The sequence below is a fragment of the Pseudopipra pipra genome, chromosome 2, assembly GCF_036250125.1.
Source record: "Pseudopipra pipra isolate bDixPip1 chromosome 2, bDixPip1.hap1, whole genome shotgun sequence".
In the NCBI taxonomy this organism is placed as follows: Eukaryota; Metazoa; Chordata; class Aves; order Passeriformes; family Pipridae; genus Pseudopipra; species Pseudopipra pipra.
In genome coordinates, this window is record NC_087550.1 from 65,753,122 (window position 1) to 65,781,082 (window position 27,961).

A 27,961-nucleotide genomic window follows, 5' to 3' on the forward strand; every position below is an offset into this window, starting at 1 on the left:
GATCTTTGGAGCCAGTTGGTCAGACCATTTACTGTAAATTTTAATTGCTTATTTAAAATGCTTAGAATAAGTGAAAAAGCTACATCCATAGATACCAGGTGGAAATTATATTCCTAGCTCAGAACAAAGCAGTTAATTTTCAGTAATGATCTAAAAATGCTGACATTTGGATTCAAAAGATTAATGCTAAAATACGATGTTCTATTTTCAGGATTTGCCTAAGCTCTTATTGCAAATCATTCTCTATACTGAAATTATGATTATACTGTACAAAACAGTACAGTAGAATCACTCGGGGGTTACACATAGAATGCCTAAAAGCTGAGCTCAGCATGCCCAGGTAAGTACAGTAATAGGTTTAAAGAGCTTCTGGTAATGGAAATAGAAGCTCATGTGGGATAGGGAGTTTAGAATGTCTGTAAATGCTTTCTTTCCACTAAGCATACATACAAATATAAACATGAACAGAATATTGCTTATTATGTCAGAGTTGCATTTAAAAGCAGAACGGGGACTGTTTGTGGAACTCGCTGGCGTTCCCAAATCTTGAAGCCAGCTGCCAGTTACAGGTGCAGAATTGCAGCTACGGTGTTCCATGTGTGTTGCACCATGCTTCAAAAAATTATTACCAGTGAAAGAACAGCTGTAGCTTTGCCACTTCCTTCTCCCACTCCTGTAACATACTCCAGAAACATGGAAAAGGGAAGCACAGGAAGCAATTATGCCAGAGTAGAGCTCTTCTATAGATCTAAATGCTTGTATTTGTGTGATTCCACATTGAAGTACATCCTTTCAAGCTAGCTCTGCCACCTGTATACACCAAGAATATTTGGCTGAAATCAGTGCAATTAAAGCTGGGGTAAGGGAGAGGAATCAAGGCCATCTCACTATCTATTAAAATCCAGTGGAATGTTCTGAAAGTGGAAACAATATGCAGGGCTTTTGAAGGCTAACATTTACATTTTCAGTATCAGTACAATACTGTTTTAATTAGAATAATTAAAATATATCTTTTTGTGGACATATCTCTATAATTGCACACAGGTTTGTTTTCAGAACATAAGACTTTTTCACAAACAGCAGCAATTGTAAACTTATTGATTTTAAAGGAATTAAAAAACAAAACAAAAAACAAACCTCCAGGGAGTATGTCATTATCAATATTATGTTCATCCTAGAACAGTGGGAAACTCAGCAGTTTGAATTATGCCTTTTGTTTTTAATCTTCAGCAGCTTCCAGGTGGTTCACTTATTTTTAACCCACTCCAGCAGCAGCTATCAGAGTTTTCTCCACAGCAGCAATCTCAGCAGCCCACAACCTGTAGTCCTCAGCAACAGGGAGAACCTCCCTCAGTCTGGGGTGCATGGATGAAACTGTTTCTCCTATTCTCCCCATCTTCACAAGTAAATGAGCCTTTACCCAACAGATCTGTAGCAGAGGGGGAGGAAAGTCTTCCTCCTAAATCTTCTCAAACAGCAAAGACTGCAGTGGCTCTGTTGCTAACTGGGTTATACTCCTTTATTTGTATTCTGTATAGAAGAGCTGTAACAAAACAACTGGCTGAGCATTGTCTAACTCTTATCATGAAGAGAGCCAGCCTACTGTATGAGTGGTGTAAAATCAGCTTAGTGTTAACGTTTATCATAACTAGTAGATACATCAGATGAACAGAGAAAAAAACGCTGTCAGGATTTTTGCAGAGTTAACTAAAACTTCCTACTTACATTGCTGTGAGTTGGCTTACAATCCTCACTGCTGTAGTTCAACAGAATTTTCTTTGCACCAAAGGAAGTATCAGTTGGCTTTAATCTTAAGGCATTTGCTCTACTGCTGCTTGTAATTGGTGTTAAAGGCTTTAAGCATTGAAAACGTCTAAAGTCTTGTTCTCGAGACCTGTTATCAAAATGACAAATTTTGAGTGGTTAGTTCTACCTGCACTAAAAAATCTATCAACACTGATGCAGCAATTTGGGAAAACTAGCTGCTCTGCTTTTGTGTTCGTCTTCCCAGACATGCAAGACTTCTGCTTACCAAATTGTCTCTACTGGATACTGAAGTTTGTCATAATAATTTCACTTGTGTTCCTGTAGACTGTTCATAAACAAGATGCCTGTCTCAGATGTTTTATGGTGTATAGTGCTTAGTGGAAACAAACTAAGCCCAAAAAGACCAAGAATTTTCTTGGCTACCAACAGAATATATGTATTCTCATGTCATTCTTAGGGTTTTCCCCACATGGTGGTTCTATGATTCTATAAGTCTTAGTCATCACTGAGGTGATGATGTCTTCTTAATGTGCAATCTTTTGGTCTGGTTTACTTAGATCTTAGTGGCATTATACCATATGGTTATGCTAAAGAAGCATCACAAATCCTGGAATGCACCAGCTCTTTATCTGACTGATAAGCCATGCAGCTTGCTTGGATTGTGAATATAATGCTCTATTTCCCTATGTTCTAAATCAATGCATAATTTAAGTTCTAGAAGAGGTCATTATTCAGCACCCTTTGGTTTCAGGAGATACTGTCAGACTCCACTTACTCCATTTGAGTGATTACTTGAGAACTACTCTGTTCTGAAAATATAATTTTAAAAGCAGGGTTTGTATTTTTTATGAAATTAAGGTGTGTGGCACAATATGAGCATGGGAAAGTATAGTGTCAGGCTTTGCACACTTTGATTGATTAGGACCTTTGCACATGGATGGTTTCAGGGTCACCTGAAGACTCTGGGGCTGGGAGTAGGATAGGAAATAGTCCTAAGATTACAACCATAAAGTGCAGTCTCTGCTAAACTGCAGGGAAGGAAGTTGACAACTACATGGGACTTCTGCAGGGTAACAGGTGCAGTACCATTTCTGCCAAAATAAAGCTGTTTTGGGGCAATCAGCATCTGTTCTACTTGTAGTGACTGCTACATCTACATGCACTGGATGACATAGCATTAAATGTTTTTAAATGGCACTTCAAAAGTTTGCCTTCACACTGGCTTTGTTTGCTTATTCATTGATACCAAAGTTTGGTAATAAGGATCAAGCTTTTCATTTTTGCTAGGGGTCTGACCAAGGTCCATCCAATCAAGATCAGGCATTATCTGCCCAACAAGCTGCTGTAATTAACCTGACTGGAGTAGGGAATTTTATGCAACCTCAAGCCACAGGTATGTGCTTGCTGAGCCTCCTTTTGTAGTTAAATGTGTATATTGATAAATTCACACTGAAATGAAGTTTGGTCTTAAAGAAGTCATGTGTTAGATCAGCACAATTTAATGATTATCAGCATGTGAATTACACAAGAAATACTGGACTTTTAACGCATGCACTTCTCTATTTTATTCGGCAGTTAGATGCAGTCAATTGATTGTATCACATGAAAATAAGCTACACTTAATACAAAAAGAAAATGCAGGGAACTTCCATGCCAGACTTCATTGAGGAATAATTCTTTAACTCTGTGCTTAACATCCACTGTGAGAAACCTCTTTGTGCCTCCACAAGCACTTCATAATCTAACTATGTTCTAACAGAGTATGTATAGCATGTGTACCTTATTCTGCACTGTTTCCAGTTTGACTCTGAAACTAATTCTATGGATCCCCCTTTCCTGTATTCCTGTGTTACACTGTATTCCTATGTCTTCCTTCCCCAACCCTGACAAACTCAACCTGACCTCTTTGACCTGCCTGCTTTCCCATTCTCCTTTCTCAGTGTTGTCTCAGCTTGGCTCTGCCATGAACAGACCTGGGCAAAGCCTTCCTCAGCAGAGACTCCAGCTCTCTTCTGGCTTGCAACAGCAACAACAAGCCTTGCAGCAGCAGCAGCAACAGATACAAGTAATCCAGCAACTTCACTCTGTGTTTAAAAAACAAACAAACAAACCAAAAAACTAAAAATACAATTCTTGGCTCCAAAATCAAAAATCTTGCCCTTTTGACTTCTTTAACTAATGTCACTATGGTCTCACAAATTACAAAAAACAAACAAACATGAATTTGGCAAACCATCATGCAAGATTTATAATCTGTGGTTATCTCAGCTTGGAGCACTGAATTTATTTTTATTCATTTAAGCCATCCACCTTCCTGATACAAAAACATTCAAGGGGTGCTTGTGGCACATATCTAAATCAGCTTTGCCAGGTGCCAATAGATTTTAAAATGGCATGAATGTAAGCACCTGCAAGTTCAAATGCAGCACTGCTACAATCAGCATGTGGAAGCAACAGCTCTACGAAGCATTCCTTTTACCATTCTGTCATCCAGATGCTTTATGAAAATATTTTAATATTTTTTCAGCACATGGTCCCCTCTTTGTAATATATACAGAAAATACATACGATGCATACACTGAGAAGGTAATATGTTAAAAATGTACTATGTGACCCAAATATTCACAGAAGTTGCTGAGTTACTGAAGTTACTGCAATGGAGAGAAGGCAAAGAAACAAGGCTGGGCACATACACATATAAAATGATAGCTGTGCCCTCAGCAGGTTTCTGTGCCACTGGTGCTGCTTGACTGTACCCACTGCCCCAGTACATGGTGTATTCCTTTGGTCAACCTGGTGCTTCCTCATTTTTCTACCTTCCCCTCTCCCCCCCACCTTCCTCTCATTCTTCCTGACATGAAAGCTTTATAGTCAACACTAACAAGCTTTTTCTCCTCCTTCTCCTTCATGGCAGCAGTTGCGATTCTTGCAGCATCAAATGGCTATGGCAACGGCAGCAGCACAAGCAGCTCACCTGCATCATCAACAGCATTCAGGCAGCCACTCAAAAAGTAAAAGGAAAAGAGGCACACCGGCCCCTCCAAAATCATGAGACTTGCCTCCTCCCCAAAAAATTGGTTCAAAGGGGATTTTTTTCAGATTAATAAGGAGAAAGCTTAAAGTTAAATCAGTGTTTTTTATTACTGGTGGGAAAATTAACTTTTGACATTACACTAAAAAAAATGAACTGATTTTGGAAGCCAGCCCTACAGAACCTAGAAATTTCATCTATAAAGCAGCTAGGATCTGGTTTCCTTAAGTCAATTTTTTAACAGAATGTTTTATCTTGTATTTTTTACCACTCAACAGCTCTGTACATAGGGTGAAAAACATTTTAGAAAAAATGAACTTTGTAAAGCTAGTATTGGTATTTGTTTATTTAGTATAAAAGGTTTGTGAACACTGTAACAAATACAATTTTTACAAATCCATTTTTGAAAAGCTCTCTCCTTTTGTTCACTTGGGCATTATACTTTTTATTACTTTGTCTATCAACTTCTTTACTTCTTTGTGTCTTGTAATTGCTCTGGTGATACAGTCCTGAAGCTTGGCTCCTGTAAGAAGACTTCCACCTAAAAATTAAAGGGAACAATTTGATTTTCTACTTATACTTCAGTTATGTATCTCTAAATGTGATTTCCAAATAAGAGTATTAATACAGTAATTCTCATGAGCAACACCTTTCATAGGGAACATGCAGCTTTCCCAGCTCTAGCCTCAGGCAAAGATAACGGAAACAAACTGGAGCTGTAACAGGAGACATGCTCAATATCTGTCCTCTACTGTATGTAGGTCAAGCTGTGACTTCTTTTTGAACTTCAGTCATGCCACCATCTTAAAAACTATTTTCAAGAGCAAGTAATTTAATGAGTACTTGAACAGGCACTCCATTACTATAAAGCACCCAAATCTTACAAAACAAAGCAGATACATAGTCTTTTCTTGACCTAAACATTATCATCTCCATAGATTTCTTTGTAATAAGTTTGGAAGTAGCTGGTTTATGGACAGAACATAATCTGCCGTCCTCATCAGTGACAATGGTTACTGTTCCAGTTGCTAAATCTTCTTCTTCAGCAGTTGGATCAACGAGTACTGTGCTTGTGAAAGCAAAACGCATGCAGACATGTTTGTACATATTGCTTCATTAACATTATTGCAAAATACACGTAACACTAATTTTTACTGTAGTCTTACAAAATACTTGCAGCTGGATTTAGTGCCCAGGCTTACCTGTTTTCTTAGGAAAGTGCACCAATTTTAAAAAAATTAAAAAGTCAAAAAATATGGGAAATTCCACATAATCAAGTGCATATGTCTATTGAAAATGCAGCTTTATGCCTAAAGTTTCCTAGATTTGTGACATCCGTGTCTTGCAGGAAAATGCCACTAAACTGCCATTTGAAGGTTGCAGTCACTTATTTTGTAGTTACACGAAGGCTGATACGGGGTGTGGGCTGCACTAATCTCCACCTTAATGCAAAACTCATTTCCAATGGTAAGTTCACCAAAGTAGTTCTCAGTTTCTTGTCAGAGAACTCTAATATCACTCAGCCTGGGAATGGTTAAAAAAACAGATTTACAGGGTGTTTGACTGTCCTTAAGGCATCCAAAATAAACTTGTCATACATCACATGATGCATATCTTTGAGAGATTACTCTTATTTTTGAGCCATTTAAGTTAAAAATAGAGCAAAATCAATGGAAAGAAAAGAGGATCTAACTATAAGCCAACTTTGTTCAACAAATAAAACTTGAACTTAAAGCTGAACTTTAAAACCTCACCAATATTTCAGATTGCCATTTAATAGCAGTAGTAACAAAAACATAAGTCCTTAGCTACGCTGTTCAAAAATGCTGCTTTTTGAAGTCTAACCGCATGCACTGTGACACATCAGCCCTTTGTGTGATGCAGGGAGATGTGAAGAGTTCAATGCATCATTTATTTTTTATGTACAAGTCAACACCCCAGCTGGAGCCAGCTGTGGAGCTGCACCACATTCTGCACCAGTGCTCCTCACCCATGGCTGCACTATCCAGTAACCTACAAGTTTTATTTATTTAAGGAGGGCTTTTATACAGAATAAAAATGCCTCTGAATGCCAGAGTATGTAAAGCATTTTATTTAGAGGGCTGTGTCAACAGCTGTAGAACTAATAAATGAGAATTAAACAAACCACACAACATAGGCACACACCCCCTCGATATTTAGTTTTAGGAGCTCAAGGGAGACTTAAGTAGCTTGTTTGATGCAACAGTTGATTTCGGTGAAGGAAACAAAGCCCAAGACATGCATGGAAAGCTTTCTTACAAAGGCAATTTTTTCATCTGTGTGTAGGTAAGTGTGATTTGTGTGTCTGTCTGGTATGTTACCCAACCTCTCTCACTTTCAGTCTACATCAAACTTCACACCCATCAGAACTGGTATTAAAGCAATTAACACAGGCACTCTAAAGTACTGATAAAATGGTGTTCTGGTTCATTTTGGTAATCACTTGGTCAACATCTGAGTTAATTGCTTTCCCCACCCTATCGCTTATTTGAGTGAAAGGCCCTGCTAATCACTTCTGTGAATACAGATTAATGTGCCATAAATCACGGATATCTCTAAATAGAGCTAAATCTTACATAGTGCAGTGAGCACTGTCCTTCTTGTCATTTTCTGCTTTCAAATGGATGCCACCAGAAATGACTGCATTTCTTCTAAACAGCAGCAGAAAATATCCTTAACATACTTGGACTAATGAAGACCCACTAAACAATTTCAGGTGAGGAGTAAATTATCAGATGTGATTATTTTGAAATCTCATAATTCAATTATTTTCCTATACGAACAATGACTTAAGAATGCTGGTCATAATTCATCTTGGGTAATTATATTTTCAGTTATCCAGAGGTTATGTTCTAACTGGACTTACTTCTTACCTGCTCTGTTGACTACATCATTAGTCAGTCAGTCAGTCAGTCATGTCTAGGCTTCGCGAACAAGGATTTGGGAAGGCTCTATCCACATTTGTTGCAGGCACGCTGGTGGCTTATGAGGCCAATATGTGACAGACATATCCGACTGCAAAAGGCACAATAGAAAGACTCCTTAGGTGGTGTATTCTGCAAGACACGGTTCTTTCTGCGTTGCCTTTTCTCCTCGAGAGTGATCCTGTGTGTGTTCTCAAAGGAGACAGCTGCGTTATAGATGGTGTGTCTCCAGGCCTCCCGATTGGAGGCCAGAGTAGACCAGTTATGGTGATCAATATGGCCAAGGCTGAGATGTTGTTTCAGGGAGACATCATTAGTATAAGCTGTTCAAAAACTACCATCTTTTATATCAGTTATTTACATAGGCTTCTAAAACATTAATTGCATTGGTAACATTGTTTCATTTCATGGATACTACAAAAACCTAAAACAATACCTACCTCGTACTTTTAAGCATATCTTTTAGGTTGGGGAACAGTTCTGCTTCAAGTAAGAGGAAGACGCTATATATGTTTTGTTCTGCATACTCATTCATATCACAGAACTACAGGTCAGTTCAACAAGAGAGGCATGGATTTAAGACAAGTTAAACAGCACTGCCTGAGGCTGCACACTCATCACTAGAAGTGCAGAAGCATCACTGGTAGCATCCTCTGTCTTTCACTCAAACTTTTACAGACACAGTTGTTTCCGTAAGTACAAAACAGTTATGAACTTACTCATCAAATACAGCAAATGATGTGGCAACTGGATGCTTTCTGATAATCAAAGGAGTCTTCTGTTTTAAATTCACTTCTGATAAACCAGTTTCTTCATTTATAATAACCGATGGCAGTTGTACTGAAGAGATAAAAAAATTACAGTGGTCTAATATTAAACATTGCTAGGTTTAGCAGGCCTAAAGATGTGCAAGACTACTTGGAAATATTTAAGCTGTTCTTTTAACCCACCAAAAATCAATCAGAGTTTCGGCTATGTTAATGGTACTCTTGATTTCAAGCAAAGTATTTAGCTTAGGACTACCTGTTCAAGGAAGTATTTGATTTTTCTCCTCAAAGTAACAGAAGCATTTCTCCTTGCACAGAAGCATTTTCTACTTCCAAAATACCATGCAATTAAAATAGTTTGGAGTCATATTTAACAAAAAGTATTTTTTCCCCAAAAAGCCTACTGGACATATAAAAACCAGGAATATAGTCTCTCCAGGTGTTACACACCTATGGCACCCATACCATCATTTCCACTTTGTGTTTTAGTAATTAAGCATTCAAATGACAGGAAACAAACAGTCCTAACAGACTGTGAACCAGTTACCTATTAATCATGGTTCAAAACTAACGCATTTCTCCAAGCAACAATAATCAGAACATGTTTCTTGCTCTAAGGAAGACTTACCATTTTTTAATGCTGCTAACAAAGCAAAGACACTGGCATCCAAAAGGTTTCCATCATAGTCCAGACATATGATATCACAGTATAACACCCAAGCAAGCTATCAAAAAAGGTTTGCGCATGTGAGATATCACAGCAGCTAAGCAAATGGTGCAATATGCAAGAAAATTCTGGCCACATTTAATACAGATACTGATTTCTATCTTGCAATTTTTACACTTCAGATGCAAACCAAGCTATGAAGACTGAAAAGCAGAACAACAGAACAACCTATAACCCCAGATACCTTCTTTTACATCTCATTACTGAGATCTTGTTAGTATCCCCCTCTTCACTTCTATATACAACTTACCTTGCCATTTGCAATACACAGATCTTCTTTCACTATCATCTGTGAACTAAATAAGATCAGAGAATAAGCCAGGAAACAGAAAACTGTTGTTGTCTGTGTTTTAAATGCACTAAGATGGTTCTTACTTTTCAATCACATCTGCAATGAACTGGCTCACTGCTTGAGCCTCTTTACCAGGTGGTCCAGAGCGAAACCTCTCTGAACAGAGGGATGGCAGCTCTACATTTGGTACTAGGTATCAAAAAAGCAGGCAACTGGATATCAAAAACAGATATGACAACAGTCACTCTTAATACCATTTTATGTACTTCAAATGCAAGGCAAGACCAAACATTTTTCAATCAAGCCTCCCTACTCCCTTCAAAACTAAAGTTATGCATGAGTCGATATTAAAGAACTTGTAGTACTCTGTATATAGAAAATATATATTTCATGGAAAAACATATAATCCTAACTACCATATTCTATTTATAATCCTGCTATGACTATCACAACCCCACACAAACTCTTCTTGAAGTGTTAGGCACTCTTCAGTAGATCAGGAAGCAGCAATATTTTCATCCCACTGCCTGACTTGACCAGTATGCTATCTGTTTTTCATCATCCATTAAAAACTGATGCTTTAAACTTGAAGCAAAAACATGCATAAACATTTGGGAAAAAAACCCAAGCTCACTGAAAACAACATACTTTGGAGATGCCTTGCAAAAAAGGGATTTGGTCTAACCTCTCAGTTCCACAGAACTATTTTATTTCCAAAGAAACTCCGAACAGGAGCAGGGAGGTACTCCCGCGACTTTTACAGTTTTCTGAGAAATAAACAGGGTTTATTTTTTTAAGAGTTGCATTTTTTGCCTACTGGGACTTCAAAACTGGAGTTAACGTGCCTTTGCCCAACCTTTCATGCCACAATCTCTTATAGATTAACTACTTTCCCCCTCTTAATATACACACTTGCCCCTGCTGCAGATCTGTTTCCAACCTGGCCTGGAATCAGGCATAAAAGAGTACTTTTACATGAAAAACTCACAAGCAGAGCAGAGGGAATTCTAAAATTTTCGAAGTATCACTGCCTAGATGTCAATTTGAAAATATAATTTTACCAAATCCATTCTCTTAAGAAATCTTCACAACACAATCTGTCATTACAGCGTCTTAGTTGAAGCAGTACAAGACCTGAGCAAGATCCATGCTGAAACACTCACCAATACATCCCTTATTAGCAGAATCTGCTGTAGGTGCAGCAAGTTCCTGAAGAAACAAAAAAGACGAGATTTTCCAGTTATTCTATACATAAATAGCCATTTTCTTACCAGTTATCATTACAATGATATTTACAAAAGCCATTTTTAATCAGTCCTTGTCTTAGATTTTCTATGGAAAAATTCAGTACAGGGGCATGCAGTGACTTGGCTCATAGTTCATGGAGGGCCAACAGTAAAGTTGAGGCTACAAAGCATGTACCAGTCTAGCCATCTAATCCCCAGTGCACTTATTGATCCATATTCAGTAACTTCTCAATTATATATCTTTTATCTAGAAATAACAAAGAGTTTGTATTTGTATACATCTTTCCCCCTACATGATGGGCACCATAAAAATACATGTCCTCAGACTATACAGGTAGGATTAGGTAATTAAATTCCTATATTAAGTTTCATGTCTGAAAGTAACTCAGGTGAAAAACTGTAATTGCGTCTGACTGGCACATTATTGTAACTCTGTGGGCGATTCATTCTAAACACCAATGCACAGATTAAGCTAACAGATAAATTAAAATAAAAGCCAACCATACTGCTTTCACTCCACAAATCACCGTGGTACTTCCTAACTTCACCAGGGCAGAACCATCTTAGTTGTAATTGAACCTGAAGAGAAAAAGTACTGTTCAATAGAATCTATTTTTCATTCAAAGAGCATTATTAACATCTGCCTTCACAAACTGTTAACGTCCCATCATTTTATACTAAACAGAGTCTAAGCAACATCTCAAATCCAGAGTGGGACAATCACATAGAATGGCTGAGGCTGAGACAGCCGGACCTCATCTGGTCCAACACCCCTACTGAAGGAGGGCCACCTAGAGCTGGTTGCCCAGAACTGTACCCAGATGGCTTTTGATTATCTCCAAGGAAGGAAACTCCACAACTTCTCTGGCCAACCTGTGCCAGCGCTCCATCCCTCCATCAGTAAAAAAGTGTTTCATCATATTCAGAGGGAACATCCTGTGCTATAGCTTGTGCCCATTGACTTAAGTTCTGTCCCTGGGCACTAATGAACAGAACCCGGTTTTGTCTTCTCCGCACCCCCCCTTATATACATTGCCCCGCATTGGACACAACACTCGAGGTGTGGCCTCACCAGTGCTGAGCAGAGAGCAAGATCACCTCCCTTGACCTGCTGGCAATGCTGTGCCTAATGCAGCCCAGGATAGCACTGGCTTCTTTGCAGCAAGGGCACTTTACTGGCTCATTTTGCCTCTGCTTGAGTCAGTTGCCTACCAAGCTTAGAACACAGCAGAAGCCGCGACTCAGTGTCCCTCCCAAGATGCTCAGGCATCAATTTTGTGCTGGTCAGCATATGCCTTGACACTGCCTTCCACATCTATAACATATGCTGCTGACCTGAGACAGAGACAAGATTCCACAACCACCTAATTTGTGCTGCATACACCTGGACAGGAGCAGACCCGAGTAATTACACTGTGCACATCAACCTAGGATCAGGACTGAAAACGATGTTAAAGTATATTGCTGTACCATGCATTCTCTTTCACGCTTGCTGAAACAGTAAATAAAAATCCTTTCTCTTCCTTGTTTCAAAGCAAGCACCAAGAAAATCAAGCAAGTCATTAAGGTCACTATTATAACCTGATATTAATAATACCTCCCCCATTATTATTATTATTATCCCAAATAAGCACTTGCCTATGTTGACAGTGGTTGCCCAGAATTCACCTAACTCCCTTCCATCAGGTCGACAGTTCTCTTTCTAAACAAAAATTACAAAGTTCAAATTAGAAAACATATTTTATTAAATAATACAGTAATATTTATGCTATAGGAGTTGATATAAAATAATATTCTTTTTAGCAGAAATATGCAGCCTCAAAAATGCTAGGGAAAACTTGGTCACACTCTAGCTGGTTTTTCATCAACTGATATGTAGTTTGTGGTTGTAGGCCTGCAAAAAAAAAATCCCTTATTATAATTTATTATATCCTTTATTATAATTTATTTAGAAAATGTAACAATAGATTTATTGTCTCAAAGGTAAGTACTACAGGCTAGATTCAGAATATCATCCAAGAATGAGGACCCATTGGTAACTTAAAATGAGAGTTTCCACCTGTCTGCATTGTTCAGGTTTCGTAGGCAATTCCCCTCCTCCATCCCCACCTAGTGGAGCTCTAAAGAGAGTGAACAAAAAACAACCCCCAAAAAACCGCAACATTCAAATACCATCAGGCAGAAGCTGTACAATACTGGACTCTTAAGTCAGAAATTAAAATAATATTCCATCATGTTAGATCTGAAGAACCGCAAGAAAAAAAAAATTCATTATAAGCTATTTATACAAGCATCTCACATTTTACTCACCAAAAATCTTTTGTAATATTCCAATGGTTCCACAGTTCTAAAAGAAAGAGAAGTTCACATGCAAGCTCTTGAGTAGGCAACTGATAGCAAAAAAAAAAGATAAGCAAGCACTAACCCACAACAACATATAATTTGAGAAGCAAGATGCCTGGCAAAGCTGCTTAGCAATATGGTTACAAAAAGAGGAGGAAACTCTGAACTGTCTAAGATGTTTTCCTACATTCAGTTCCAAAATGCCTCCTCCTTACAAGGAACCTGCCTGTACATATACCTAACAAAAACTACTAAGTTTTCACCTCAGTAATATTAGTTATAAATCAAAAGAAGTGTTTACTGACAGAAGGGTATAGAATGGTTTTCAAGAAATGCAGAAAGCATAATGTTATAACTGTGTCTGAAATATGTTAGTTCAAGGACCACATTCAGATGTACAAAATGGTATAAAGCAATTTTAAATGCTACAGTTTTTCTTAGAATCTTTGAGAAAATATAAAATTACAAAATATGCTTCGTGCAAGGCTTCAGGTGAGAAATAATTAATGCTCCTTATTAATTACATACTACTAACAGTCTTCGTGTATTAGTATTTTAAGCAGGGATGATTAATGGAAAAAAACCCTCACCTTTTTTTTATAAAAGTGTTAACACTTAAACAAAGCATTCACAGTTTTGTTAAAATAGTACTTCTGGAGGGAAAAAAAAAACAAAAAAAAAAGATAAAAGGGAAAAGCAAGTTTTCCAAATGCAAACTAACATATAGAGATATCACACACAAATGGCAAGCATGAATTAGTTCCTGTTGGCTCCACATATGTTGGTCCTGTACTACTGGTTTTCTGAAGCCCAACACAAGGCCTGTTCTCTTCCAATTCATGTAAAAGCACTTACTAAACAGTGTTTTGTGCATTTAAGACATAAATACAGAAGCAAGAACACTAGAATAGGCTGCCCAGAGAAGCTGTGGATGTCCCATCCCTGGAAGTGTTCAACAAGGCCAGGTTGGATGAGGCTCTGAGTAATCTGCTCTAGTGGAAGGTGTTCTGCCAACGGCAGGGAGGTTGGAATCAGATGATCTTTGAAGATCCCCTCTGACCCAAACCATTTTACTATTCTAAAACTAGTAGTTATAAATGGGAAGCCACTGAATTCCCTACAGTTTTAACTTCCTTGTAATTCTATCAGCTGTGTCAGGGGAGGTTTAGGGTGGATGTCAGGAAAAGGTTCTTCACGCAGTGGGTGGATGGGTTCTGGAAGAGGCTTCCCCGGGGAAGTGGTCACAGCATCAAGCCTGAGAGAGTCCAAGAAGATTTGAACAACGCTCTCAGATGTGAGAAGTCACATGTGGTGTGACCTGGGTATCCTGCGCAGGTCCAAGACTTGGACTCGGTGGTCCTTGTGGATCCAACTCGGGATACTCTGCAATTCTGTGACACCAGGTAGCTCCGGGCCACACCGAGTTCCGCGCTTTGTCGGGCACTTTCCCGGCAAGAAAGGGGGTGCCCTGCTCGCTCAGCAGCCCCCCGCACACGTCGGGGCCCCGCAGCCCCCTCAGTACCGACCCCATCCCGGGGGCCGCGCCGAGCCCGCTCCCCTCGCGCGCGCAGTAGCACAGGGGGGGGCCCGGCGGCGCCGCGGGACCCAGGCGGCTCTGCCGCGATCCTCGCCCGCGGGCGGGACCCCCGGAGCGGGGCGGGCGGGACCGCGGCCGCCAGACCCGGCACTTACTTGAAGGCGGCCGCCATGGCGGCACCGCCGCCGCCCCGCATGTGGCGCCCCCTGGCGGCCGGCCCGCCCGGCGGGCTCTGCGGGAGGACCGGCCTTGGCGGCGGCGCTCGGGGCGGCGGCGCTGGCGGGGCCCGGCCGCGGGGGGGCGCCAGCGGATCCCGGCGAGGCGGCCGCTTCCGCCTTGCTGCCGCCGCGCGACCGGGTCCCGCGCGCCGCCGCGGGCGATAACGCCGGCGCTGCCGCCGTCCCCGTCCCTGCCCCTGTCCCTGTCCCTGCCCCTGTCCCTGCCCCGTCCCTGCCCGCGGCCCTCGCCGCCCTCCTCCTCGTCCTGGTGAGAGCCGCGCACCGCGGACATGGCGGGCCCGGGGGACTCCGTGGCGGGGGCGATGCGCGGAGCTGCCCCTTGCCCGCACCCGCGGTGCGGAGCGGGGGCGCTGCCCGGCGGTCCTGGCCCTCCCGGGGTGTCCCGGGGGGCTGCGGCGGGCCCAGGCAGGGCTGGCCCAGGCTGGGGGCAGCGCGGGTGGCACCGAGAGCCGTGCGGGCAGCAGCCGGCGGGGCTGCGCTGGTGCGGGGGTTGGTGCGGGAAAGGCGTCCGGGGACCTGCGGAGGGGATAAAGACCCCTTGGGAAGTGTCCTGGTAACGCCCGTTCGCGGTAACCATTTGGGAGGTCACTGCGTCTCTGCGTGGCTGAAATACCCGGCAAGTTGCAGAAGTTGGACACCCTGGAAGGCGGAATTCTGCTGCCTGTCCGCAGTGCCGCGTATTCCTCCTGCCCGGGGAGGTGGTGGAGTCACCGTCTCTAGTGTGAATTTAAATTCCCCCTTTTTAAGCCTAGATAAGACCTGAGATCTTGCTGCCCTCTTAAAATGAGATCTTTAATTACTAAGCAAGAAAGTCCTGGCTCTGGCTCTTGATGTATTCCAGAGCCCCCACTTAATTTTACAGAGTGTCACAACATGGAACGGAAGGCTATGCAGACAACTTCCCTGATCACCAAAGCTTGTCATTCAAATCAGCGCTCTGCCTAACTTGTCCTCACTCTTCTCTTTATAGATTTGCAGCAATACACTTGTATTTCAGTGAACTCTTAACCTTTACTATTTCTTCCTACCCTTGCATTTGCAGGGGTGACCCAGGGAGGTGAAAGTATTCTATGTTACTCACCGTCCTGCATGACCCAGCCCTTCAAAGACACATCAAAACAAAGTATTCCCAAAGACTTTGAAAAGGAAATAAAAACAAATAGAGAAAATCTACATGGTAATTTTGCAACATTCTTACCAGCATCAATGTCTGCATAGTTAGTGCTTTCAAAAATACAGATTTCAATTTTTTAAAAACATATTTTTGTATCTCTGCATAAAAGCCTTACTTTTCTGCACCCTTTGACTAATACTTCCTAAGAGACTTTTTCAAGAGGCAACTTGATATAAAAGAGTTGTCTTTGAAAAACACATGCAGAAAAAGCAAGTTACTGAAAAAGGTTCAGTTTACACAAGTTTTCTTCACTGTTACCATTTTTTTATCACAAACAATAGCAACGCAGTATCCCTTGATACACATTTAGCTTTTATCCTTACAAGCTATTTTTTTAACTCATATTTTAAATATCTATTGGAAAAACAGTAAAAATCTCTTTTTACTCTCAGGTATGTCTGCAGATATGCAGTATGTTCTCTGTGACAACTCTAGCAGTTAATATCTCGAACAGGTTTCAGCAACACTGCAGCATTATTACAAGGCAGGGTAACTCTTAAATGAGTGATAACACAGCTTTAATCAATTTTAACCTATATAAAGTTCTCAGAAGTCACTGTTGTGAAGTGTAAGCAGTCAAACGTAGAAGATGGCTCCAGCTCATTCTGCAGAATTGTGTTCGGTTATACACTGATTTACAACTCTCATAGTTTCTGTGCAGACCAGTCCACCACTGCCAATGTCCAGGTTAGGTTTTCACCATGGGAAATTAAATTATATCAATATATATAAGCACGAGCAACATTTCCAAGCCATTGAATAGTCCCAGACAGTATTTAACTTGAATTCTCTGCTAATGTTTAAGGCTCTGGAGACCTATCCATAATTATTTATGTACCTATTGTCCAAGTGTTCCTTGAGTTCACAGTCATAATGATGACTGTAAACTAAAAATAGTTGATATGAAGAGACAGGCGAAGACAGAAAGCTGCAATGAAGCTTCTGTATCTCAGTGTTTATTACTTAAAATAACATTTAACCTTATTTATAATACATGTATGTTTCTTAGGGCTGTAGTGGCATGTCTGTAATAGCTCAAGGGACATGAATTAAAGTAGTGTTCCAACATTGTTGAAGGCTGCACCCTGCCAGTTGAACCATAAGTTATCTACCTCTGTGGGATAGGGATTTAGAGGTTAAGAATCGGATGCTCCTACGACCTGCTTGTTTCATTAGCCAACGGCACATAGGGGAATCTTGAGCACACAAGCCCTCAGGGGAGAAGCTATAAACAAACTTTAGTTTCTTACTGGGAAAAGAAATGGCATTTTCCTATGACCAAGCTTAAGTAACAGTTGCGAGATCATAGCTGAGAGGGGTGTGCTAGAAAAGAAAGAGCTAACTAGCCTCCATTTTCCTGAGTATTTTTTAATCTACTTTTCTTTATACTGTTCATCGAGCTGTTCAATTCCCAAGCTGCATAATGAGGTATTTCCCTGATTTAAGAAAGAATTTTTCCAGTCCCGCTTGCTTAAGCGCAGATGAGGTTAGAACAACCTTTACTGTTTTTTCCATCACAGTAAAATTCTGGTCTTGCAAAAATGTTTTCTGATGTTATGTCTAATTTTACTATTCTTGACAGTTTATTTTCTCAATAAAAAGCTCCATAAGAACAGTAACAGAAGAAAAAAACCGGTTTTCTGCATGAGTACTGCAATGGGACTACAGGAAGGACCAATTATTCTCATAAAGGAGACAGCAAACAATTTTATTCCTGTATTTGCTAGAAAGCTAGAAAAAAAAAGAGTGGTTGACTGCACAATATTAGTTTTAAGCAACTGCTGCATTCATTATTCATGTTCTCATACATTGCCTCAACTTCCGTGATGCCTCCGAAATTCTTACACCCACACTCATATCTGCCCCATGGCAGCAGAAATCTGGACCTTTTCAGTTCACTTATAAAATGAATTAATTACTGAAAAAGTCTGTTTACTGAAATGAATAAATACAGCTAGACAACTTAATAGACTCATTCATTTTTAACTATTAAACAAAGTATAAAGAATGCTGTGATTTTTCAGATCCTACTGCATAGTGGAGATGTTACTTGCCAGTTTGTCTACATGTATGATATTTGTCTTTCACATCCTTGACAGTGCCTTCCTAACCTTCGTGATAACTAAGGAAGAGCTAACTTCATATCCTGGACATTACCTTCCCTAGAAAATAGAAGAGAATCATCGTAAAATCCCAAATACAGAATCACTAAGGTACCCTGGAAATTAGTTACACCTGAACAGTCATTCAAAGGAGAGAGAATGTGGTTTCATCTTATGCTGAGAAGATGAAGGAAGGAAGAAAAATTCAGTGTAAGGCCCACTCCATTCCCTGAAACCATAGATGGTCTTCCTCCCAAACAGAAAGGTTTTGGAGAAAGTAGCAAGGGAAAATTTTCTTGCTGGGTACCCCCTCCACCTTCATGAAGGAATTTCAGGAGTGGCTTGAACAGACCTGCATGGTTACAGGAATCTTAGTTTCACATGTAATGATTTGCCGCAACCCGCAGGGATAAAGGAAAGGGTTGAGCACTGCAATAAGGGTTCTTACACGATTGAAGGTGAGGGAAGCAATGCCAACGTTTATTAGAAGGGTTACAACTTATATAGGGTAGGATAAGGGGTGGAACTTGGGCTAGGGAGGAGCATGGGATTGGCAGCGAGGGAGGTAAGGTGATTGGGCAGCTAGGTCAGGATAGGAGGGGTTTGGATGTCTCCGGGGGTAAGAACCAATAGGAGCTACCTCTGCACTGCACCAAAACTTAACCAATGGCAGGCAGAGGAGCGGGAAAACAGGGGAAAGGCGGGAAAACCTGAGGGAAGAAGAAAGGGACAACATGGTGGACAAAATTTTAAAACAACAACTGGGGTACATAGAACAGTGTAACATCACAACAACAAACTGGGGAGTAACTGGGGTACAACAGACGTAATCGATGAGTGTCATAATCAATATTGCATGTCAAGTCCGGTATTTTTAAGTCCATTTAAGGGTTATAGATTTTTCTCCACGCTTCGTAGCGCTCCCACTCCTCCTTGTCTCCTCCAACATCTCCCCCTTCTTTATTTCTTTGGGCAGTTGTTAGGTTGGCTTCGATGGTTTTCATTAACATTCTCCGCAGACACACGACTAAACAGGGTAAGAGAACACAAACAGACACCGAACCAAAAAGAAACAGAACAGCTAGCATAACGAGTTTCTTTGTCCAGGGGGGAAAATTTGGCAACTGAATCCAATCAAAGAGGCTATCGAGACCGCCCCCTCTGTCCTGATGAATTTCCTGGACCAATCCTTTGAGCTGGTTGATGCTTTGATGTATAGATTCGGAGTGGTCCGAGAAATTCATGCAGCACATGCCTTCAAATTCCTGGCACCCGTGACCGTGTGCCAGGAGAAGGAAATCAATGGCGGCTCGATTTTGTAAAGATACCTCTTTCAGCTTCTGGGTGTCTTTGAGCAGGCCCTCTATCGCTTGGGTGGTAGCGTTCGCCTCCTTGGTCAACCAGCAGCCAAGGTGCGTGAGGAGAGAGAGGGCATGCGCTGTCCCTATCCCAGGGATAGGGAAAGACGCCCAGAAGTTCCTCACTCTGGACCAGATGTGAAGATTGGAGTCACAATCCTCGGGGAAGGGCAGAGGAGTTGGCCAATACTGTGGCCTTCCAAGATTCACATGTGGTGCAGGGAGAGAATTTTGCATCCGAATTGGTTCTGGTTCAGGGAGGGTCTTTGAAACAACGACTGGCTTGGAAGCAGCGGGTTTAGGAAAGCGAAGAGGGGCGCCCATGGAAAATGAAAGGGACCTTTTGGCTCTTTGTTTTGGGTGTACCAATTGATTCTCAAAATAGAATTTAGCCGGATTAAACAGGGCGAGTTTTCCTACTGTGCAAGGACCTCCCTCCGGGTAGGCCCTAATTCCGGGCCATGCCCGATCCCCGCACAGTAGGAAAAATCCCTTGGGGAGCCTCATATTTCGTGGGATGTGCTCGGTGGGTATGGTGGTGGCCACCGAGCCATTGCACCACGGGGAATGTGTCCCTTTATAGATGGGCTTATATGCAGTGACGTTAAGAGGGGTAAACAGAACAGGTTGGGTGTACCGATGGAAAATAATGCATGCAGTGGAAGGGAGTGAACCTAAAAGATCGATTTCTTGAAAGGGGACGTCTGCGAAGGTAAGTGAGGATATAGCTTGTGCCATGTTAGGGGAGTTTAGTTGGAGGGATCCCTGGGCCCGCGTTTGTGACACAAACGCGGGCCATTCGGATGGAGTGACAGGGATCCCAATCAGACATGTCTTGAAAGGGCTGCCCGCGCTGGTCAAGGCTAGGCATAAGGTGTCGGTGCCTGTAGCCTTGGCCAGCGTTACCCAGAGATTTTGTTGGGGTTGATTCATCCATCCTTGAAGCGGGATGGTAATCGCGGGATGGATGATCGCAGCCACAAGGAGGATCCACAGGAGAGGTGGTGTTCGAAGCATCATGTCGTAAACTGTCTCTTCTTAAATGGTGGCTGTCGCTGGTTCTCTGAAGATCTTTATTCGTCGGGCGGGGACCCACTTTGGCCCGTCAGGACCTGCAACGCAAGCGTAGCCCTTCCCCCAGGTGATTAAGGGGAAAGGGCCCGTCCATTTTTCTGTTAGTGGGTCCCGAAATAACACTTTGGCTTTCTGATCTGTCGGAGCCGATGTTGTGGCTCTGAAATGGCGATCCACAGGACTTTTGCTTGCGCGAGTTTCCGTGTCCTCCATCATGTTGAGAAAGTTAAGAACATACATTACTTTCTCTAATTTTTCTTGGGGGGAGAGGCCAATACTCCCCCCTTTCTGTTTTTTGAGCATGTTCTTAACGTTTTGGTGCGCACGTTCCACAATACCCTGACCTGTGGGGTTGTGGGGAATCCCGGTGGTATGTTGTATCCCCCACTGTTCAAAAAACCTCTTCGTGTCTGCAGACACATAGGAGGGCCCATTATCGGTCTTAATCTGCTTTGGGACTCCCATCCTTGCGAATGCAGACAGGAAGTGTTTCTTGACGTGACTACTCCTCTCTCCAGGATGTGCGGTGGCTACAATCATTTTGGAGAATGTGTCAATAGACACATGCACATATTTTAGTTTGCCAAATTCAGCCACATGGGTTACGTCTGACTGCCAGATCTCCAAGGGCGACAGACCCCTTGGGTTTGTCCCCTCTGGGACGACCGGTGTAAGTGTTTGGCAGTCAGCGCAAGCCTTCAAAATTTCTTTAGCTTGAGACAATTTGAGTCCGAATTGTTTTTGCAGCGATCGCGCATTCTGGTGGAAAAATTCGTGTGAGAGTTTCGCCTGTTGATATAAATTAGGGGTTACAACCATACCTGCTAGATGGTCAGCAAGTTGATTCCCCTCCGCCACAGGACCGGGTAGAGTGGTGTGCGAGCGGGTGTGGACAATGTAATAGCCGAATTCGCGATTTTCTATTAAAAACAATAATTTGGTTAGCAATTGAAATAAACTCTGATTGGTAACGTCTTTTAAATAGGAATTTTCAATTCTTTTCACCACACCCACTACATACGCCGAATCAGAAACTATGTTTATTGGCTCACCACTGAAAATTTGAAAGGCGCGTACAACTGCTGAGAGTTCCACTATCTGAGGAGAACCTTGAACTTTGTGGATGTCTTGATGCCAATCACTGTTTTCTCTCCACACTATTACGGCGTTCCCGGTTCTCCCCGAGCCATCGGTAAAAATAGTCTTTGCATTTGGAATTGGATTTTCGGATTGCATAATTTTGAGTCGAATTGGAAGATGGACTAACCTCTGTATAAATGGGCACGCCGGGAGATGTAGCCGAATCTCTCCCGGGTAGCCCCCGATGGCTATTTGAAAATCAGTGGAGGTCTGCAGCAGTTGATCTAGATGTTCAGAAGTTAGTGGGAGGTAGATGAAATTTGGTTCTTCTCCACTAAGTTCTAAGCACCTAGTGCGACCTTTTGATATTATTTTCCCAATCATTTCAATTAAAGTGGTGATGGTCTTACCGAATTGATGAGGGAGGAACATCCACTCCCACAAGCAAAAGTCTCGGTAGTCGCCGGTGAACTGGCCCAGAAGGGCCAACGGTTGCCTTTGTTCTTTTATAACTACTAAGGAGGATGGCAGTCCCTCCATCCTCCTGCATGATTGTCTTTCGGAAATTTTCTTTTCAACAGTAGCGAGGGAGTTAAGAGCTTCAGATGTTAAATTACGGGGGGAGGACAGATCAGCGTCACCTCGTAGCAGCTCGAAAAGGGGGTGCAGATCTCCTGTTGTGATCCCCAGCACGGGTCGGATCCAATTGATCGCACCCAGTAGCTTCTGGAGGTCGTTTAAAGTTCGGACATTCTTGTCAATCGTCACTGATTGAGGTCTAATATTTTTAGCATTAATTTGGAGTCCGAGATACCTCCATGGCGCTTCCCTTTGCACCTTTTCAGGGGAGATCTCTAATCCATTATTTTTTAGTGCCGAGATTATGGAATTTAGCGTTTCATCGACCGCTAATTGATTTTTGGCGCAGATCAATACATCATCCATGTAATGGAAAATGATTGATTGCGGATATTGGGACCGAATTGGCCTCAACACCTCTGCCACGAACATTTGGCAGAGAGTTGGGGAATTTTTCATCCCCTGGGGAAGCACTCGCCACTGGAACCTGCGGTGAGGTTCGCAAGAGTTGATTGCAGGGACTGAAAAAGCGAATCGGACCGAATCAGCCGGATTGAGGAATATATGAAAAAAGCAGTCCTTTATATCAATCACCACTAGGGGCCATTCAGCAGGGAGCATAGATGGTGAAGGCATTCCCTGCTGGAGGGCTCCCATTGGTTCCAGGACTTCATTTACTTTGCGCAGGTCCTGGAGAAATCTCCAGGAACCTGAGGATTTTTGAATTACGAACACTGGAGTGTTCCAGGGACTGGTGGAAGACTCCAAGTGTCCTTTTTCCAATTCCTGATTGACCAGATCATTTAGAATTTGCAGCTTTTTTGACTGTAGGGGCCACTGATCAACCCAGACTGGCGTGTCGGTCTTCCAGCTCAGTCTGGGGAGCTGCTTTACTTCAGTGACCCCCTCTAAAAATTTGGTTCTGGAGTCAGGGTGCCCAATTTGAGCTCCCACTGCTCCATGGCGTCCCGTCCCCACAAAGTGACTGGGATATTTAATACATACGGTTGGAGGGACGCTGGTCTACCCTCCGGCCCGTAGATGGTTAAGACTTCCCGACTCCTGACGGGGTGCTGCGTTCCCCCCACACCGCTCACACGGACGTAGGCTGTCTGTGCTGGCCACGCATGTGGCCAGTCTCTGGAGGCAATGATAGTCACGTCCGCCCCCGTGTCGAGGAGGCCCTCCACCTTGACTCGCTGTGGTCTTTTGGGCTGCGGATAATAAATAAAACATGTTAGGAGTGGGCGAGATGACTTAACAGTGGTGGTCCATAGGACCTCCCTTTCTGCTTCCTGCCTCTTCTCCTCATCCGCCGACAAGACACACAGTAAGTCTTCAGTGGAGACCATCTTCGCCACGGGGAAGCGGTCCTCCAGCTGTACGGGGGGAAGATGCACAGTTAGACAAACGGCAATGTTGTTATTTGCCAAGCCCGTCAGGAGAGTGGGAACAACTACAATTCCCTTGCTGACTGCTGAAAAGTGCGATGTTATTAAATAAGTTAGATCGGGGTCAACAGGGCCAGATGGTATGACCCTTGCAAGTTGTTCATAGGAACTTAAATGTGTTGAAGGATGTATGGCATGTAGGACAATCCATGGTAGGGTCTTGCACTGTTCCCGGGTGGGAACAGGGTCTGCTGGGGGCAGTCGGGTTACGGGGTAACTGGGCGTGGCTGGCGCAAGATGGAATGGGGGGCAACTTGTGTCATCGCGCCCCCCCGGGCGCTCAGCTCCCCGTTTCCCGACTGCTCGCAGGGACAGTGACTTAGATTGGGCATGGATGAAAAAGTCACTTTTTTACGGAGCTTGGGAGACGGTTTTGGGGAAAGGGGTTCACCATTAAGGTTGGTTTTGGACCTGCAATTGGCGGTCCAATGGCGCCCCTTCCCACACCTGCGACATAAGGTATTTGGCAGGTTTGGCTCCGACCGAAATTTTGGGCAATGTTTTCTAAAGTGCCCTTTTTCCCCGCATTCAAAGCAGTGTTGGGGCCCCGAAAATGCAGCAGCCATTACCCTTGCTTTATTGGCGTTGGAATAGACGTTCTTACACGCCTCTATCATTTCCAACAGGGTGGGATCTTTAAGCATTTTTAAAACTCTCTGGCAGTCCTCATTTGCTTTTTCAATCACCAGCCGATTAAATAGAATTTCTTGGGATTCTTTCTGTTGGACCTGCCGAGCAATTGCCTCTTTGAGCCTTGTAATAAAATCAACAAAAGGCTCTTTAGTTCCTTGATTAATCAGGGTAAAAGAGGGCGCTTGCACATAGGCATCCGCCACTCTCTTAACCGCTTCTAAAGCCAATTCTTTGGTGGTGTTCAATAATTTGGGGTCTAATCGAGTCTGATCCCCCCTGTTGGAATAATTTCCCTCGCCATAGAGCATGTCAATGGCCTGCCTGGTTGGAATCCCCCTTCTCTCCATTTTTTCGTTGACAAAGGCAACGATTCTTTTTTTCCATTCAGCCTCGAAAACCGAGGCTTGAACGGTAGTAAAAAGACCTCCTATGACGGCCCGAATATCATAGGGGATTAATGTGTATGCGAGGAAGAAGGATTCCAAGAGGCCTATAGTGAATGGGGCCCCCAACCCATATTCCACGATTGCCTTTTTGATGTCCTTTAACATGGGATAGGACACCGGTCTCCACTCGGGGGGTTTCCCCTCCTCGTAATAGACCGGAAATGCCCTTAGGAATTCAACGTCTTGGGCTCGCGCCGCTTCCTCCCGGAAGGCCTCCCAAATATCCGGAACGGAGGACTGCCTTTCCGGGGAACGCGGCGCCCACCCATCGTCATAATCTGAGTCGCGGTGAGCGGGGTAGGCCTTGGTGTCATGGGGCCTACGGGCGCGGCCATCTTTCCGGAAGGCCGGTTTGGCCTTTGCCCTGGCCCCGCCCACTACTTCCTGCCGGTGACGTGCAGGGGACGCGTCCGGGGAGGAGACTGGGGTGGCGGAAGTGGGCGTGTCGGAAGACGCGTCGGGGGAGGGACTTCTCGCGCCACGAGTGGGAGGAGAGGGAGGTGGGCCACGGGGTGGAGCTATGGGGGCCCGCCTCTTCTTTTCCCGCGCTGGTTTCCCGCGCTCTTCACCCTCCCCCCTTCTCTCTTGGTGACGCTGGGGTCCCTCCTCGCCGCCATTTTGAGATCGACGCTTTCTTCTTCCGCGCTCCCTCCCGCCATCTTCTAAGGTGGTGTCCGTGTGTGTGTCCTCCCCGCCATTTTGTGTGTCGTTAGAATCGGTTTTAATGTCCATGTCCTTGACAGTGTCCTTTGCGAGGCTGGTGTTCGCATTCATCATTTGGTGCTGTAGCACCATCAGAATGAGCCTCCAAGCGATTAACGCTTCTTTGGCTAATTTTCCGCCTCTGTCAGAGTCCCGCCATAGATTGTAACCTAGGGCTTGCCATTTTTCTAAGGAGATGTTGTCATGGATGGCAAAGCCCTGGCGGTCCAGCCACCTCGCTAACGCCTTTGCTGATTTTTTATCGAGCGGGTGGCCATGTTCAATGACAAAGTCCTTGAGGCGTCTATACACAAACTTTTGAGAGGTAGAGAGTGTCAGACCCATGATGTAATGCGGGGACACTCTCCGATGTTATTCCTCTCTTAAAAATAAAATATGGGGTATGAAGTGAAGGGTGGGTGTCAGGGATGTCCCTCGAGGCTCACCTGTCTGGTGTGCGACCCACACGACCGTCGAAGAGGTCTGTAGCCGTCTGCTTCTCGAGGGAGGGTTGGCGGAACAGTTGTCCCTCTTGACGCTGTCTGAGCCCAGGTGAAAGCACGGGAGTTCCCTTGATGCAAGGGACCTTCAACCGTGCCCCACGTTGGGCGCCACTTGCCGCAACCCGCAGGGATAAAGGAAAGGGTTGAGCACTGCAATAAGGGTTCTTACACGATTGAAGGTGAGGGAAGCAATGCCAACGTTTATTAGAAGGGTTACAACTTATATAGGGTAGGATAAGGGGTGGAACTTGGGCTAGGGAGGAGCATGGGATTGGCAGCGAGGGAGGTAAGGTGATTGGGCAGCTAGGTCAGGATAGGAGGGGTTTGGATGTCTCCGGGGGTAAGGACCAATAGGAGCTACCTCTGCACTGCACCAAAACTTAACCAATGGCAGGCAGAGGAGCGGGAAAACAGGGGAAAGGCGGGAAAACCTGAGGGAAGAAGAAAGGGACAACATGGTGGACAAAATTTTAAAACAACAACTGGGGTACATAGAACAGTGTAACATCACAACAACAAACTGGGGAGTAACTGGGGTACAACAGACGTAATCGATGAGTGTCATAATCAATATTGCATGTCAAGTCCGGTATTTTTAAGTCCATTTAAGGGTTATAGATTTTTCTCCACGCTTCGTAGCGCTCCCACTCCTCCTTGTCTCCTCCAACAATGATTTCTCTGGGTTGTAAAATAATGAAGCATTCTTTCTATTCCTGGCTACTCCTGATTTACTCAACATTATACAGTACATCAGCCTAGCCCTAATCTGGAAGAAGGCCATGATAATTTATTTACCCTCAAGAAACCCCTACTGAATTTTCCAGTGGTAGGACAAAAGATTTTAGTATGTTAGAATAGAAGCTCCTTGCTATGAACAGGAAACATTCACAGGGGATATGACATAATTCTGTTGATTAGCTGGGACCTCAATTACTCTGTCTGCAGGCTGCACTAGAAATCCTGGGGTTTAGCTTTAGTTTCTCTCTTCCTAAGATGTTCCCTATTAATGTAAGCACTAGGCATATAGTTCTGTAGGTGTGCAGTCAACACCAAGCAATTACGTTCCCTGCTTTAAAGAAGCTTTATTATGCACAGTGCTTACGTAGGGGAGAATACCATCTTTGCTACTAAGTACAAATGTAATGCATGATATCACTGTACAAGTTTGACCAATGTAGAAGAGCTTTTATTTTCCCATCAAGCAAAATGTTTGGGAAACCATTTGCAGAATGGTCATTTGCAAAGCCTCTACTGCACTCACTTCAGATATTTAAGAACTAGGAGACTTCATCAGGAACTGCTATTCTCAGCTGTGTCTAGATAATAATTTACAAGGATCTTAAAAGTTTCTTAGGAAACTCACATTCCTACCTCTGCAAAAGGTTCGTTCTTTCCATGTTTCTCCTGCAAACTTGTCAACATTTTGCTCCCAATTTAGTCTGCATTTATATCCACTCAGGGTTGAATCCCATACAGTCCTTCTAGATGGGACTGTGTCTTTTAGAGATAAATTCTTCATTCTCGAAGATGATAGATCAAAGTGAGCAATGCACTTAAGATGGCTGTTGGCTTTGTAGTCAGTATCACACTAAAGAACTTCAAAATAAATGGGCTCACATTTCCCAGGGCTTTGCTTAACACAGCAAAAAAGTTTATGGGAAACTGGATGTAAAATTGGTGGCAAACATTATCTTTCATATCAAAGAGATAATTAAAAAAAAAAAAAAAGATGTAGTTGTCATTTTGCTAAGATGCAAACCTGACATCAAAATGTTATGTGGCAACACATAAGCGCCACTAAGTCTGAAGGAAGAGACCTTCAAGTAGAAGAAAGGTTTGCAGCATTAAGTAGTTTCACACAAAAAACTCACCAAATACTGGATTAGATCCAGAACACAGTAGTGCTACCAGTATTTTGTTTTCTATTGTGAGGCATTATACATGCCCACAATATTTCAAATATG

General features: G+C 43.1%; 2 protein-coding genes and 1 long non-coding RNA gene across 17 annotated transcripts in view; 1 reads left to right on the forward strand and 2 right to left on the reverse strand.

The window, feature by feature from the left end:
• Positions 1-5,198, forward strand: part of SUPT20H (SPT20 homolog, SAGA complex component) — a 32,377-nt gene extending 27,179 nt beyond the window's left edge. For 6 of the 15 annotated variants that reach the window (XM_064645834.1, XM_064645843.1, XM_064645835.1 and 3 more), the window contains exons 22-24: positions 3,055-3,160; positions 3,708-3,832; positions 4,682-5,198. In XM_064645834.1, coding sequence (XP_064501904.1) covers positions 3,055-3,160; positions 3,708-3,832; positions 4,682-4,819 — 369 coding nt within the window. In that variant the 3' untranslated portion in view covers positions 4,820-5,198. Of the gene's footprint in view, positions 1-1,233; positions 1,354-3,054; positions 3,161-3,342; positions 3,856-4,681 lie in introns of those variants that run through there. The other 9 variants (XM_064645839.1, XM_064645842.1, XM_064645845.1 and 6 more) reach the window with 6 other exon arrangements.
• On the reverse strand, positions 5,127-11,666 carry LOC135406864 (exosome complex component RRP43-like). The gene is made up of 9 exons (XM_064641377.1): positions 11,594-11,666; positions 11,283-11,338; positions 10,693-10,738; positions 9,613-9,718; positions 9,488-9,533; positions 9,139-9,235; positions 8,463-8,583; positions 5,764-5,867; positions 5,127-5,339 (listed from the first exon to the last, which is right to left on the reverse strand). The coding sequence occupies exons 1-9, from the start codon at positions 11,664-11,666 to the stop codon at positions 5,224-5,226; spliced, it is 765 nt and encodes a 254-aa protein (XP_064497447.1). The 3' UTR covers positions 5,127-5,223.
• Positions 11,667-12,363: 697 nt separating this feature from the next.
• On the reverse strand, positions 12,364-14,855 carry LOC135409815 (uncharacterized). The gene is made up of 3 exons (XR_010428371.1): positions 14,812-14,855; positions 13,087-13,123; positions 12,364-12,670 (listed from the first exon to the last, which is right to left on the reverse strand). It is a non-coding gene; the product is annotated as an uncharacterized LOC135409815 (long non-coding RNA).
• Positions 14,856-27,961: the final 13,106 nt, after the last annotated feature.

Bases quoted from the DNA above. Each gene is read 5' to 3' on its own strand.
- LOC135406864 (XM_064641377.1), bottom strand. From the start codon at position 11,666: ATGGAGCGCTGGCACAGGTTGGCCAGAGAAGTTGTGGAGTTTCCTTCC. The intron at 11,339-11,593 runs GTACAGTTCTGG...ATTACAACTAAG, and splicing joins GATAATCAAAAGCCATCTGG to ATGGTTCTGCCCTGGTGAAG. The intron at 9,719-10,692 runs GTGAGTGTTTCA...TTTGATACCTAG, and splicing joins TGCTAATAAGGGATGTATTG to TACCAAATGTAGAGCTGCCA.